This window comes from Mustela nivalis (assembly GCF_964662115.1).
Source record: "Mustela nivalis genome assembly, chromosome: 10".
In the NCBI taxonomy this organism is placed as follows: Eukaryota; Metazoa; Chordata; class Mammalia; order Carnivora; family Mustelidae; genus Mustela; species Mustela nivalis.
The window spans coordinates 75,696,369-75,712,475 of NC_139029.1; the positions used below are offsets into that span (position 1 = coordinate 75,696,369).

General features: G+C 38.6%; 1 protein-coding gene across 3 annotated transcripts in view; it reads left to right on the top strand.

The window, feature by feature from the left end:
• The window catches only part of BRDT (bromodomain testis associated), a 77,528-nt gene that overhangs the window by 60,574 nt on the left and 847 nt on the right, over positions 1–16,107 (top strand). For all 3 annotated transcript variants that reach the window (XM_082688674.1, XM_082688676.1, XM_082688675.1), the window contains exons 17-18: positions 8,360–8,565; positions 9,166–9,340. In XM_082688674.1, the coding sequence (XP_082544800.1) occupies positions 8,360–8,565; positions 9,166–9,340 (381 nt within the window). The remainder of the gene's footprint in view (positions 1–8,359; positions 8,566–9,165; positions 9,341–16,107) is intronic.

The window sequence follows — 16,107 nt, forward strand, 5'->3', positions numbered from 1 at the left end:
AGGGGAAATCTACCAAACATTTAAAATCGTGTTTGTGGGGTGCCTGGGTGGCTTAGTGTGTTAAAGCCTCTCCCTTCAGCTCAGTTCATGATCCCAGGATCCTGGGATTGAGCCCCGCATCAGGATCTCTGCTCAGCAGGGATCCTGCTTCCTCCTCTCTCTCTGCCTGCCTCTCTGCCTACTTGTGATCTCTGTCTGTCAAATAAATAAGTAAAATCTTAAAAACATGTTTGTTTGTTTTTAAGATTTTATTTATTTATTTATTTGACAGAGAGTGAGAGAGACATTGAGAGAGGGAACACAAATAGGAGAAATGGGTGAGGGAGAAGCAGAGTTCCCACGGAGTTGGGAGCTTGACATGGGGCTAATCCCGGAACCCTGGGATCATGACCCAACCTGAAGGCAGATGCTCAATGACTGAGCCACCCAGGCACCCCTCTTCCAATACTTAAAGAAGAATTAATGCATATTCTTATGAAACTGTTCCAAAAAACCAAAATGGAAGGGAAGCTTCCAGACTCATTCTCTGAGGCCAGCATTATCTTGATTCCAAAATCAGACAAAGACCTCACCAGAAAGGAAAATTACAGACCAATATCCCTGATGAACATGGATGCCAAAATTCTTAGCAAAATACTAGCCAGTAGGATCCAACAGCACATTGAAAGGATTATTCACCATGACCAAGTGGGATTTATTCCTGGGCTGCAAGGTTGGTTCAATAACTGCAAATCAATCAATGTGATAATACTACTTGATAAAAGAAAGGATAAGAGCTATATGATAGTCTCAGGAGATGGAGAAAAAACATTTGACAAAGTACAACACATCCTTTCTTGATTAAAACTCTTCACATTGTAAGGATAGAGGGTACATACCTTAATATGATAAAAGCCATCTATGAAAAACTTCCAGCAAATATCATTGTCACTGAGGAAAAACTGACAGCTTTTCCCCTAAGGTCAAGAACATGGCAGGTATCTCCACTATCACCACTGCTGTTCAATATAGTACTAATGATGAATAATACGTTGGCTAAATGAACATAAAACAAGATTATAATAAAAAAGATTTTAAGGGGCACCTGGGTGGCTCAGTGGGGTGGGGCCTCTGCCTTCGGCTTGGGTCATGATCCCAGGGTCCTGGGATTGGGCCCCGTATCCGGCTTTCTGCTCAGCAGGGAGCCTGCTTCCCACCTCCCCCGCTCTGGCTGCCTCTCTGCCTACTTGTGATCTCTGCCTGTCAAGTAAATGGATGAATCTTTAAAAAAAAAAAGATTTTAAAAATCACATACACAAAAAATGTCTATGCTACCTAGAGCAATCTATTCACTCAAAATGATCCCTGTCAAAATACCGTTAGCTTTCTTCATAGAACTGGGGCAAATAATCCTAAAATTTGTATGGAACCAGAAAAGACCCTGAATAGCTAAAGGAACATTGGAAAAAAAAAAAAAAAAGAAAGAAAGCTGGAGGCATCACAATTCTAGACTTCAAGCTCTATTACAAGGCTGTAATCATTAAGACAGTATGGTACTGGCCCCAAACAGACACATTCATCAGTGGAACAGAATAGAGAATTCAGAAAAGGACCCTCAACTACATAGTCAACTAATCTTCGACAAAGCAGGAAAGAATATCCAATGGAAAAAAGACCATCTCTTCAACAAATGGTGTTGGGAAAATTAGACAGCCACATGCAGAAGAATGAAGCTGGACCATTTCCTGACACCATACACAAAAGCAGACTCAAAATGGATGAAAGACCTCAGTGTGAGACAGGAATCCAAATCCTAGAGGAAAACACAGGCAGCAACCTCTTGGACTTAAGCTATAGCAATTTCTTGCTAAATACATCTCCAAAGGCAAGGGAAGCAAAAACTAAAATGAACTATTGGGATTTCATCAAGATCAAAAGCTTCTGTACTGCAAAGGAAACAGTCAACAAAACCAAAAGACAACTGACAGAATGGGAAAAGATACCTGCAAATGACATATCAAATAAAGGGCTAGTATCAAAAATCTGTGAAGAACTAATCAAACTCAACACCCAAAGAACAAATAATCCAATCAAGAAATGGGCAGAGGACATGAACAGACATTTCTGCAAAGAAGACATCCAGATGGCCAACAGACACATAAAAAAGTGCTCAACATCACTTGGCATCAGGGAAATATAAATCAAAGCCACAGCGAGATACCATCTCACACCAGTCAGAATGGCTAAAATTAACCAGTCAGGAAATGACAGATGTTGGCAAGGATGCAGAGAAAGGGGAACATTCCTACATGCTGGTGGGAATGCAAGCTGGTGCAGTCACTCAGGAAAACAGTATGGAGGTTCCTCAAACTTTGAAAATAGAACTACCTTACAACCCAGCAATCACTCTATGGGGTATTTACCCTAAAAATACAAATGTAGTGATCCAAAGGGGCACATGCCCTCGAATGTTTATAGCAGCAATGTCCACAATAGCCAAACTATGGACAGAACATAGATCCATCAACAGATAAATAGATGAAGAAGATGTCGTAAACACACACACACACACGAATATTATATAGCCATCAAAAATTGAAATCTTGGGCGCCTGGGTGGCTCAGTGGGTTAAGCCGCTGCCTTCGGCTCAGGTCATGATCTCAGGGTCCTGGGATCGAGCCCCGCGTCGGGCTGTCTGCTCAGCAGGGAGCCTGCTTCCCTCTCTCTCTCTGCCTGCCTCTCCATCTACTTGTGATTTCTCTCTGTCAAATAAATAAATAAAATCTTTAAAAAAAATAATAATAATAAAAAAAATTGAAATCTTACCATTTGCAACAACACGGTTGGAATTAGAGGGTATTATGCTAACTAAGCAAAATAATTCAATCAGAGAAAGACTGTTATCATAGGATATAACTGATGTTTGAAATTTGAGAAACAAGAGAGAGGAGCATAGGGGAAGAGAGGAGAAAAGAGGAAAAAATAAAATAAGACGAAACCAGAGAAGGAGACAAACCTGTAAGGATGCTTCGTCTCAGGAAACAAACTGAGGGCTACTGGAGTGGGAGGGTGTAGGGTTGGGGGTAGCTGAATGATGTATGTTGAGGGAGCAGTATCTGTTGGTGAGTGCTATGCATTATAAAGGACTTATGAATCACAGACCTGTACCCCTGAAACAAAGAATTCATTGTATGTTAATTAAAAAAATTAAAAACTAAAAAAAGGGGGCATTACAGGGTAGACATTTAATGAAATAATTGTAGCTTTAACAGGTATATTCTTTAGTACAATGGATTTTTTTCACAATGAAAATGTGTGGTAGTAAAGAACACAGTGATTAATGACTATAATTTGAGGTCACTAATTGCTATGTTTTCATGACCAACAGGTTTTTTTTTTTTTTTTTTTTTTTTTAGTTTTTATTTATTTATTTGACAGAGATCACAAGTAGGCAGAGAGGCAGGCAGAGAGAGAGAGAGGAGGAAGCAGGCTCCCCACAGAGCAGAGAGCCCAATGCGGGGCTTGGTCCCAGGACCCTGAGATTATGACTTGAGCCTAAAGCAGAGGCTTTAACCCACTGAGCCACCCAGGTGTCCCCGACCAACAGTTTTACCAACCATTACTTTTGTACCGTGAGGGCAAATGTCAACACAGGGAAAACGGTGTGAATAATGTTTCAGTATTATTATGGAAAGTGTTTTGATCTTGTGGACTCCCTACAAATATCTGAGGACCTTCAAAGATCCATGGATAACATTTTGGGAACCACTTCTGTATAGGAATCTATTGAAATAAATATACCACACTAAATTAAAAAAAAATAAAAAGAATAAAGTCTGTTTTGTCCAATACAAGTGTTGCTCTCGTGGTTTTCCTTTCTCTTCCATTCACATGGTAAATGTTTTTCCATCCATTCACTTGGAATCTGCATGTGTCGTTAGTATGAAATGAGTCTCTCAGAGACAGCATATTGGTGAGCCTTGCTCCTTTATCCATTCCATCACCGTTTGTCTTTTGATTGGAGTGTTTAGTCCATTCTCGTTCAAAGTAATTATTGGTAGGTATGGACTTACTGCCATTTTGTTGGTTGATTATGGTTATTTTTGTAGGTCTTCCCTGTTGCTGATTTCTTATTCTTCCCTGTTCCTGATTTTTTTCCTGTTCTCTTCTCATACAGTTTTTTGCTTTATTTAGTGATAGGCTTGGATTCTCTTCGCTTCTCTCTCTCTCTCTCTTTTTTTTTTTTTTTTTTTTTTTTTTTGCGTATCTATTACTGGGGTTTTTAGTTTTTGGTTACTATTAGGTTTGTATGTAACATCTTATGCATATAGCAGTCTGTATTAACTTGATGGTCCTTTAGGTTGGACCTATTCCTTGCTACTGTACACCCTACCCCCATTAAGTTTTAGGTATGTGGTATCATACCTTACATTCTTTTATTTTGTGAATCCCTTGACTAATTTTTGTGACTATACTTAATTTTACTGCTTTTTTGTTTCCTATTTTTCTTACTCCTAATTACGGTCTTTCTTCCACTCAAAGAGTCCTCTTTAATATTTCTCACAGGGCTGGTTTAGTGGTAATGAATTCTTTTAACTTTGGGAAACTCTTTCTCCTTTTCTGAATGATAGGCTTTCTTGCTAGAGTATTCTTGATTACAGATTCTTTTTTTTCTTCAGCATGTTGAATGTATCATGCCTCTTTTTTCTTGACTGTACAGTTTCTGCTGAAAAATTAGCTGATAACCTTATGGGGCTTTCCCTTAAATGTTTTCTTTTCTTCTGAAGCTTTTAAAACTATAGTTGGCAATTTTAATGACTATGTGTCGGAGTGCCTGAATGGCTCAGTAGCTAAGCATCTGCATTCAGCTCAGGTCATGATCCCAGGGTCCTGGGATCAAGCCTGGCATCAGGCTCCCTGCTCCACGGGAAGCCTGCTTCTCCCTCTCCCACTCCCCCGCTTGTGTTCCCTCTCTCACTCTGTCACACACCTCTCTCTCTCTGTCTCTGATGAAAAAATAAATAATTAATAAATAAAATCTTCTCAAAAATAAAATAATTACTATGTGTCTTGGGGTGGACCTTCTTGGATTGATTTTGCTGGGGCTTCTCTGTGCCTCCTGGATCTGGATTTCTGTTTCCTTTCCCAGATTTGGGAAGTTTACAGTTATTATTTCTTCAAATAAATTTTCTCTCCCCTTTTCTGTCTCTCTTCTTTCTGGGATTCCTATAATGTGAATATTATTATGCTTGATGGTGTTGCTGAGTTCCTTAAGTCTTGTTTCATCTTTTATTATAATTACTACTACCACTACTATTATTACTAATTTCTCTCCTTTTCAGCTTGATTGTTTTCCATTACTGTACCCTCCAGTTTGCTCATCTGTTCTTGTGCTTCCCCTAGCCTACTATTTATTCCATCTGGTGATTTTTAATTTCACTTACTGAGTTCCTGTCCTCTGGTGTGTTCCTGTGTGTGTATGTGTTTTCCATCTCTCTTTTTTTTTAATGGTTTCACTGAGGTCTTTCACTCTTGTCTGAAATCCAGTGAGTATCTTTATGACCAACACTTAAATTCTCTTCTAGACATACTACTTACCTGTTTCATTTTAGGTCTCTGGCTATGAGTTTGTCCTGTTCTTTCATTTGGGACGTATTCCTCTTCTCATTTTGTTTAATTCTCTGTCTGTTTCTTTGTGTTACAAAAGTCACCTACATCTACACTTGAAAGTAATGGGCTTTTGAAAAAGAGGTCATGTAGTACCCTTCCTGCAGTGCAGTGTTTCCTGTTTAACAGAACCTGGCACTTCAGGCATGTCTTCTGTGTATGTCATGTGTGCCCTACTGTTGTCACTAAGCCACTTTTGCCTTCAGCCTACTTAGGTGCAATGGCTCATTTCCTGTTGTAGGCAAGATTTGGTTCCAGTTTTGTTAGTGAGCCAGTCTTCAGTTGCTTTGGGTTTAAGTTGAGTCAGACCAGGCATTTGCCACAGAGGCAGTAGCAGAGAACTGCTGAGTGTAGTGCTTTCCCTGTGTTTTGTCCTGACAAGCTTTAATCAGTGATTGGGTCCTGCAGCTAGCCTAGATGTCTGGCCCCAGCCCATGGCTGGGGCTGCAGTTGGACTGCTGTATATGTTTATCTTCCCCTCTCCCCAGAATAGTGGTCACTTTGGAGTGGTACTAGTCTCTGTCAGGGCTGCTTGCACACTGCCGGGCTTGTGGCATCACTTTAGATGGTCTTTTTTTTTTTTTTTTTTTAAGATTTTATTTATTTATTTGACAGAGAGAAATCACAAGTAGACGGAGAGGCAGGTAGAGAGAGAGGAAGGGAAGCAGGCTCCCTGCTGAGCAGAGAGCCCTATGCGGGACTCGATCCCAGGACCCTGAGATCATGACCTGAGCCGAAGGCAGCGGCTTAACCCACTGAGCCACCCAGGCGCCCACTTTAGATGGTCTTAAGGGCATATTGGAGGGTGTAGGTACACAGGAGAATGCAGGGTAGGGCATGGTGCCAGCAAGAGCCACCTCAGTTCACTGGGCTGGGATCAAGGCAAGCTGGGTTTTAGGGTCCAGGTTTGCAGAAGCATGGAGGCAGAGCAAGTGGTGTTAGCAGGTTATGTGGAGAGTGTTGTGATCATGCTGGTTCCAGGTGTCTAAGCTGGGGGTAAGGGGAGGGAAATGGTACCAACCAACTCCCTTGTTCCTGGAGAAGTCTGTCATTGATTTCTGCCCCTATAACTCAGGTCCACTGTACACTCTGAGATAAGTAAACAAATCTCCCTCTTTTATATATATATATGCACACACCCCAGAGGTTTTCATATTGTTGTATCTATTGCTGACCTCCACAGTGCTGTTTGTTGTGCTCTCTGTAAGGACTTAGACTACCCTCCCAGTTCTCTGACAGAGCCCTCTGAGTTTTAAAGTTCCAAGTGTTAAAGACCTGCTGATTGTAAGAACTTAGGAGATTCTGCTTCTCTGGCTCGAAAGCCAAATATTATGGTGGTTCATCTTCCTGGTGCGTCGGGTCTGTTTCATTCTCATGCCCATGCTCAGTATCCCTCCCTCCCATAGACAGTCCCACAGAAAGTGCAGTGGGTCTCTTTAGCTTCCCACCACCTCTTGCCCTTCCTACCCTGCCTCTTCTCTATATTTAGCTGTGTAGATTCTGTTCTGCCTGTCTTGGGTCATTTTCTGGGTTATTTACATCGATATGTGTGATATTTGTATCCAAGGGGCAGGGTTTTTATCCAAGGAGTTTAGGATTCTCCTACTCTGCCTTCCAGATATAATCCCTGTACTGGAAAATTTTATTTTTTGTTAATTTTATTTTATTTTTTAGATTTATCTATTTACTTGAGAGAGAGAGAGCAGTGTGCACATGAGCAGGGGGTATGGGGCCCAGGGAGAGAGACTCCCTCAAGCAGACTCCCTGCTGAGTTGGAGCCCAGCTCAGGACTCAATCCCACAACCCTGAGGTCATGACCTGAGCTGAAATCAAGAGCCGGACACTCAACCAACCAAGCCACCCAGGCACCCCTATTCTGTCTGGAAAATTTTAAACTACACTTCTCTTGGGTTGCATGGATCTAGATCATGATAGAACTCATTTAAGAACAGTGGTCACGGTCAGTTAATTTTTTAAGAAAGGAAAGAAGAAAGTATGTCAGAGGATTCCCAGCAAATGGCATTCCCATGCCACTCTTATGGCATCATCTTTCTTTGCATCTTATTAATAATTTGTATATTTGGTTTATTTTTTGTATGGGACCATAAATATCTTTTTTTTACATGACTGACTTAGTGTTTACTTAGTTTTATATTCCTTGTAGATTCTCATTTAAACTGTTGGGTCCACTTATCATAAGCTAGCTTTTCCAATACAGTACAGTACTGTAAATGTATTTTCTCTTCACTACAATTTTCTCAGTAACGTTTTCTTTACTCTAGCCTAATTTATTGTAAGAATACAGTATATAAATACTTACAGTATAGAAAAGATGTGTTAATTGACTGCTGATGTTATTGGTTAAGCCCTCCAGTCAACAGGCAGCTATTAGTAGTTTTTTCAGGAAGTCAGAAGTTATACATGGACTTTTGACTGTGTAAGTGTCAGCAACTGCAAATCCACATGTTGTTCAATAGTCAACTGTGTATGTACATTAAATTGAAATAATTGGTAAGCATGCTATTTTAATTTGGTCTTAGATGAATGAGTTCAGCTTATCTGATACATTTCCAGTATTTTTCATAATTTGATAAAATTACATGAAGGCCTTTGGAATCTTAATTTGATCTATTACTATATCAAAGAATACTGTTTTCCTTCCATAATGTGGTTGACATCTAAAGACGCAAACTAAATCAGATATTTGTTTTAGGATATAAAGATCAAGAATGCAGACTCTTGGAAAAGTTTAGGCAAACCAGTCAAAACATCCGGTGTACTGAAATCCTCAGACGAGCTCTTTAACCAGTTTAGAAAAGCAGCAATAGAAAAAGAAGTAAAAGCTCGAACACAGGAACTAATACGGAAACATCTGGAACAGAATACCAAGGAAACAAAAATATTTCAAGAAAATCAGAGGTCTGTAATTTACTGTATTAAAGGAGGCTGGGAGATAGTCTTTTTTTTTTCATTTATTTCCTTTTATTTATTCAAATATTCGTTCATGTCTGCTTGCATTGACTATGTGTAGCAGTCTCCATCCCTTACGGTAGACATGTAATTTTAAATATATTTCTTTTTTGTCAAGTGATCATGATTTATCTATTTAGTAGAACACTAAACAAATTATAATTGCAGAAAGTACAATTTTATTGATTTTTTTAACTGACAAGTAGTATCTACTTTGAGGAGGAGAGAAATTCAAGTGATTAAGCTATTTATAACAAGATACTAATATAGCTAAATCATAATGATACTATTTTCCAGAAATATCTTATTTCCATTCTGTGTGAAAGAACATAGTAGTATACCTTGGTTAGTTTTCATAACTTTCTCTTTGCTAATGTAGATTGCCTTTGCACAATTTGACATCAAAAGTCAAACTTTAAAATGACATCATAACATATGAAAAGGGGATCTAAAACACTGCTTTATATTTATAATTTAATTAATATATCTTTTGTAATGAAAACTTTTAAGGAGCTTGAAACCTACTTTGAGCTATACTTTTTCTTTAAGGGACCTTGGCTTCACTCAAGAATCTTTTTCAAATAAGACACAAAACCAGTACCTTGGAGAAGAACAGAAGGAACATCAGCAGTCTTCAGAAGCTCAAGATAAATACAAACTCTGGCTCCTCAAAGACCGTAATTTAGCAAGGGAAAAAGAGCAAGAGCGGAGGAGGAGAGAAGCAGTAAGTAAATATTAGTTTCCTAAATCTAACTAAGGAACGATTTAACAGAGCAGTATCTTCTACAGGTTCAAAGACAAATTCAGAGTGGTTTTCATAGACCGTGAATTTACATCTTTAGTGAGGATCAAGTTCTAAAATCAGAACCTAAAATAAAAATTTCATAGTCAGAGAGTGTAATCATAGAGTATGGTCATGGAGTTACTAGACTATGTAGGTCCAATTACTAGTTCTGCCATTTCCTAGACTTGTGGGTTTTGGCAATTTATTTAACCTCTCTGTGCCTCAGTTTCCTTGTCTGTAAAGTGGGAATAATACCTGTTGTGAAGACAGAATGAATTTACATGTAGTAGTAAGCACATAGGAACATTCCTGGCATAGAGATAGAGTGGTTTGTCACTTACTGTTATTAATTCTTGAAAAATCCGTAAACTATTGGTAAATTGTGGCCAAAAGTTACACCATATATCCCAAGGTCAGTGTTCTAGTTGAACACTAGATGAAGAAGTTGACTTGCATTGTAAGTCCGTTATATCTCTCTCTTCTTTATAAAATTTTATTTAGTTAGTTCAGACAGACAGAAAGAGCATGAGTTGGGGAGAGGGGCAGAGAAAGAAGTATGCTTACAGCTGAGCAGGGAGCCCAATGTGGGGTTTGATCCCAGGACCCTGGGATCATGACCTGAGCTGAAGGCAGACACTTAAACCAACTGAGCTACCCAGGTGCCCCTAAGTCCGTTATACCTTAATAAAATTGGAGAGGGAAAAAAAAAACCCGACATGTTTAAGAGTCTTAATACACAGAAAATAATGTTTAAAAACTAGAATTAATTCCTTCTTTCATCCATGGATATTTAGAAGTATATAGTTTCCAAATATTTGGGAATTTTCTGGCTAGTAATTTTTGTTAGTGATTTCAATTCCACTGTAATCCAAGAATGTATAACATCTTAAATTCATTAAGACTTTTTTAACGGTCCACATTATGGTCTACCTTGGTGAATATTCTCTGTACACATGAGGAGAATGTGAATTCTGCTGTTGAGTAAAGTATTAAACAGGCTAAGTTGGTTGATAGTGTTGTTCAAGACTCCTGTCTATATTCTTGCTGATGTTCTGCCGGCTTATTCTATCAAGTACTGAAAGGGGCATTGCCATCTATGATTAAATAGTTATAGAATTGTCTTTTTATCTTTGTAACTCTGTTTTATTTCATGTATTTTGAAGCTGTGTTGTTAGACACCTGAACATTTAGGATTTTTATGTCCTCTTGATTAATTAATCCCCTTTCCATTACAAAGTAATCTTGATTCTTGATGATACTATTTACTCAGAAATTTACTTGGAAACATATCCACTTCACCTTTTGTATGACTTATGTTGGTATGGTATAAAAAAATATTTTTGTCCTTTTACTTTTAACTTGTGTTTTAATATGTATATATTTTTAAAGATTTATTTATTTATTTATTTATTTGACAGAGAGAGAGAATGAGAGAGAGATCACAAGTAGGCAGAGAGGCAGGCAGGGAGAGGGAGAAGCAGGCTCCGCGCTGAGCAGAGCGCCTGATGCAGGTTCCATCCCAGGATCCCGAGATCATGACCTGAGCCGAAGTTAGAGGCTTAACCCACGGAGCCACCCAGGCACCCCTGTATTTTAATATTTAAAGTGAATTTCAGGGGTGCCTGGGTGGCTCCGTGGGTTAAAGCCTCTGCCTTCGGCTTAGGTCATGATCCCAGGGTTCTAGGATAGAGCCCCACATGGGGCTCTCTGCTCAGCAGGGAGCCTACATCCTCCTCTCTCTCTGCCTGCCTCTCTGCCTACTTGTGATCTCCATCTGTCAAATGAATAAATAAAATCTTTAAAAAAAAAGTGAATTTCATGTAGGTAACATGTAGTGAGGTCTTGCTTTTTTTTTTTTAATCCAACCTCTGCCTTTTATACAAGTGTTTAGATAGACCACATTCAATATGGTTATTGATAAGGTTAAGTTTGAGTGCAACGTCTTTTTATTTCTTTTGTTTGTCTGTTCTTGTTAGCTCTTTTTGCCCCTACATTCTTCTAATCATGTTTTTATGGTTCTGTGTTATTTGCTTCCTTGGCTTATTATCAGCAACACTCTGTTATTTGATGGTTGCTCTAGAGTTTTTAGTATGTACTTTAGCTTAACACAGTGTTCCTGTGAATAATGTTATACCACTTCGCATTTGGTAGAATAACCTTACAGCGATGTGTACTTCCATTTCTCCTCTCCCAGATTATATGCTAATGTTTAAGTAGTCAAATTATCTTTTTTTTAACTTTATTTTTTCAGTGTTCCAAGATTCATTGTTTGTGCATCACACCTAGTGTTCCATGCAATACATGCCCTCCTTAATACCCAGCACCAAGCTCACCCAACCACCCATTCCCCTCCCCTCCAAAACCTTCAGTTTATTTCTCAGAGTCCACAGTTCCTCATGGTTTGTCTCCCCCTCCGATTTCCCCTAACTCACGTCTCCTCTCCTTCTCCCAGTGTCCTTTATGTTATTCCTTATGCTCTACAAGTAAATGAAATCATAGGATAATTGACCTTTTCTGCTTGACTTACTTATACAGTCAGTATAATCTCTTTCTGTTTATACAGAAGTTGGGTATTCATCCTTTCTGATGGAGGCATAATACTCCATAGTATCCACATCTTCTTCATCCACTCATCTGTTGAAGGGCATCTTGGCTGTTTCCACAGTTTGGCGACTGTGGCCATTACTGCTATGAACATTGGGGTACAGATGGCCCTTCTTCTCACTACATCTGTATCTTTGGGGTAAATACCCAGTAGTGCAATTGCAGGGTCATAGGGTAGTTCTATTTTTAATTTCTTAAGGAATCTCCACACTGTTTTCCAAAGTGGCTGCACCAACTTGCATTCCCAGCAATAGTGTAAGAGGGTTCCCCTGTCTCCACATCCTCTCCAACACTTGTTAACTCTCTTGTTGATTTTGGCCATTCTAACTGGTGTAAGGTGGTTTTGATTTGAATCTCCCTGATGGCTAGTGATGATGAACATTTTTTCATGTGTCTGTTAGCCATTTGTATGTCTTCTTTGGAGAAGTGTCTGTTCATGTTCATGCTAAGGAAATGTTAAAAAAGAAAAAAAACTGGGGGCATCACGTTTCCTGATTTCAAACTTTACTACAAAGCTGTGATCACCAAGACAGCATGGTACTGGCACAAAAACATAGACCAGTGGAATAGAGTAGAGAGTCCAGAAATGGACCCACAATTCTATATAGGGTCAAATAATCTTTGACAAAGCAGGAAAAAATATAGAGTGGTAAAAAGACAGTGTCTTCAATAAATGGTTCTGGGAAAATTGGACAGCTATGTATAGAAGAATGAAGCTTGGCTGAATAAATACTCCCAGTATGTGGCTGTATGACCGTTTATCCATTCACCTATTGATAGACATCTGGTTGCTTATACCTTATAGCAATTACAGTGAACTGCTATAAACACACGTGTGCAGGCTTTTGTGTTTTAAACTTGCCTTTATTTTTTAAAATATTTTTTGCTGGATATATAATTCTAGATTGTTAATGTTTTTTTCTTTCAGTACTTTACAGATGTTCCTTCACTAGCTTCTTGCTTGCTGTTTTCAGTGAGAAATTTGGTATCATTGTATAACATGCCTTTCCTCTGGCTGCTTTTAACAGTTTTATTCATCACTGGGTTTTTTTTCTATTGCTTTTATACTTTGTTGGGCTTATTAGAAATGTGTGTTTATAGTGTCCATCAAACTTGGAAATTTTTGGCCATTCTTTCTTCATATTTTTTCTTTTTCCTCTTTTCCTCCTTTGAGCACTTACTAGGTCTCTTGAAGTTGTCCCACATTCATGCTCTTTAATTTTTTTTTTTTTTAAGATTTTATTTATTTATTTGACAGAGAGAAATCACAAGTAGATGGAGAGGCAGGCAGAGAGAGAGAGAGAGGGAAGCAGGCTCCCTGCTGCGCAGAGAGCCCGATGCGGGACTCGATCCCAGGACCCTGAGATCATGGCCTGAGCCAAAGGCAGCGGCTTAACCCACTGAGCCACCCAGGCACCCCAATGCTCTTTAAATTTAAAACAGTTTTTTTCTTTTCCTTCGGGGTGCCTGGGTGACTCGGTCGGTTTGGTGTCCAGCTCATGATTTCGGCTCAGGTCATGATCTAATGGGTTGTAGGATTAAGCCCTGTATTGGGCTCTGCAATGGGCAAGGAGTCTGCTTGGGATTTTCTCTCTCCTTCTCTCCCTCCCTCTTCTCACTCGTGCTTGCTTTCTCTCTCAGATAACTAAATAAAACAATAAAACAATTTTTCTGCATTTCATTTTGCTTCAGTTCACTAATCTTGAATGTCTATCTGCTGTTAATTCTATCCAGTGTATTTTTCATCTAAGACCTTGTAACTGTCATCTCTAAAAGTTGAATTTGAGTCTTTTAAAAATATTTCTTGTATTTTTATTAAGCTTTTGAACAGACAAAATAAAATTATCATAACCTATTTCAGTGGGCTTCTCTGATAATTCTGAGTGTCAGCTCCAGGTTGGTTTCAGTTGATTGATTGGTCTCTTTATAGAAATGTTTTTCTGCTTCTTTATATGGTAATCATTGATGCCCGATGTTGAGTTTTAACTTGCTGGGTGCTGGATATTTTTGTGATTCTGGGAAAGATGCAGGTATTCATAGGACATCCAGGAACGTAGTTTGAAAAGAAAAAAGCCATTGACTTTGGCTGTATATTGATTATCATACAAATGAATTTACTAAGGAATAATGTACAAAAGTTTTGTCAGCTTCTTATTTTATAATACTGAGGTAGAAATAAACTGTATTTGGCAGTGTTGTAACATGTGGTGTTTACAACAATGTGTTCTTACAGAACTTTCTACTATGAAATATTCTTTATCTGTGAAATCAAATATAATAGCAGCTAGCCACATATGGCTCTTGAGCACTTGAAATGTGGCCAATCCCACTTAAAAACTAAATTTTAAATTTTATTTAATTTAAATTAATTAAAGGTTTAAGTAATTTAAACATTAACCTTTTTTGTGTTTTTTTAAGGAGCACATAATTTTTCATTAGTACTTAGCTAGGACTGTTTTCTCTAATGACTTATGAATTTTTCCTGTTGGTTCTCATAAGGGCTGAACTTTAGGTACCCATATGTGATTTCTCAGCAGCTTAACTTGCTACCTAACAATCCAGTGAGGTAACCTAGTATAATTTCTAATATCCTAAGCACTTTTCTGGAACTTGTCTAGACCTGGAAGCCACCGAAATGTAACTAACACCACATCTGACAGATTTGATAACTAACAACCAGATCTTGGATCTACCTACTATTATTTTTGACATCCCAAACTCTTATGTTGATGCTAATTTACAGATACGTACTCAAAAAAAGACATCATAACTTGAAACCTAGTAGAGTTACCATGAATTCCCAGTTCCCTTGACCAAGTGTTTTATTTTAAATCTGAATGGTTGAGGTGTATATGTTAGGTTATGATGATAGCTGCAGAGTGTTAGTTAGGTAAATCATGGTATCAGAGGTTAGCTGGTGTAGAGAATAATTGTTCCATATCAGTAATTATTTCACACTGCAGATTTTAGTCAAGATGGAAGACAGTCTGAAATAAAGTACTTTTAAAGTAAAAATAAGTTTCATTACATATTTTTATAATTTTGCAGTATGTCTGATACTTAACAGGAATATTACATGATATTTAGATGAGGACAGTGTATCCAACTCTTATATTGGAGGGTTAAAATAGAACTTTGGGGAACTCTGGGACAGACATATGGCAACCTAGGCATTAGGCATCCTAGGCATTAGCTGGCATTAGGAAAGTAGCCTGGGTTATGATTTAATAGTTTATCCTTTTGTTTCTATGACATTTTAAAAGCAATGTTTATAGTTTATAAGAGTCACATGTAACTTTTCAATATCCCTTTGGTATATAAGCCATAATTTCAAATCATCTCCCACATAGCCAATGGGAATACTTCTCATCCAGGAAGTCAACCAGTTAGTTGCAGATTCACACATTTACCTACACTCTAGGCTGTTACTATTTACTGATGAAAAAAACAAAAGAACATTTTTTTAAAAAAAGATTTTATTTATTTATTTGAAAGAGAGTGAGAGCAAGAGAGATCAGAGAGGGAGAGGCAGACTCTCTGCTCAGCAGAGAGCCTGATATGGGGCTGGATCCTAAGACCCTGAGATCATGACCTGAGCCAAAAACAGAGGCTTAACTGACTGAGCCACCCAGGTGCCCCAAGAAAGAAACATTTTTTTAAAAAATTTACTTGCTTAATTGGGGGAGGGAGTGGGCAGAGAGGGAGATGGAGAGAGAATTCCAAGCCAACTCCACATTCAGCATGGAACTCAAAGCAGGGCTCAGTCTCATAACCCTGAGATCATGACCTGAGGCTAAACCAAGAGCCAGATGCTTAAGCAACTGTGCACCAGTCAGGTGCCCCAAAAAACATTTTTAAAAATGTAATAGTTGGTGTCATTTTGGATGCCATCACATGAACCTTTGAGAGAAGACTTGAGAATATAAGATACATTTATTCCTTTGCCTTATTATTTTAGATTTTATTTATTTATCTGAGAGAATAAGAGAGAGTGAGCAGGGGAGCAAGAAGGGCAGAAAGGGAGAAGCAGACACCTCACTGAGCAGGGTGCCCGACATGGGACTCAGTCCCAGGACCCTGAGATCATGACCCGAGCCAAAGGC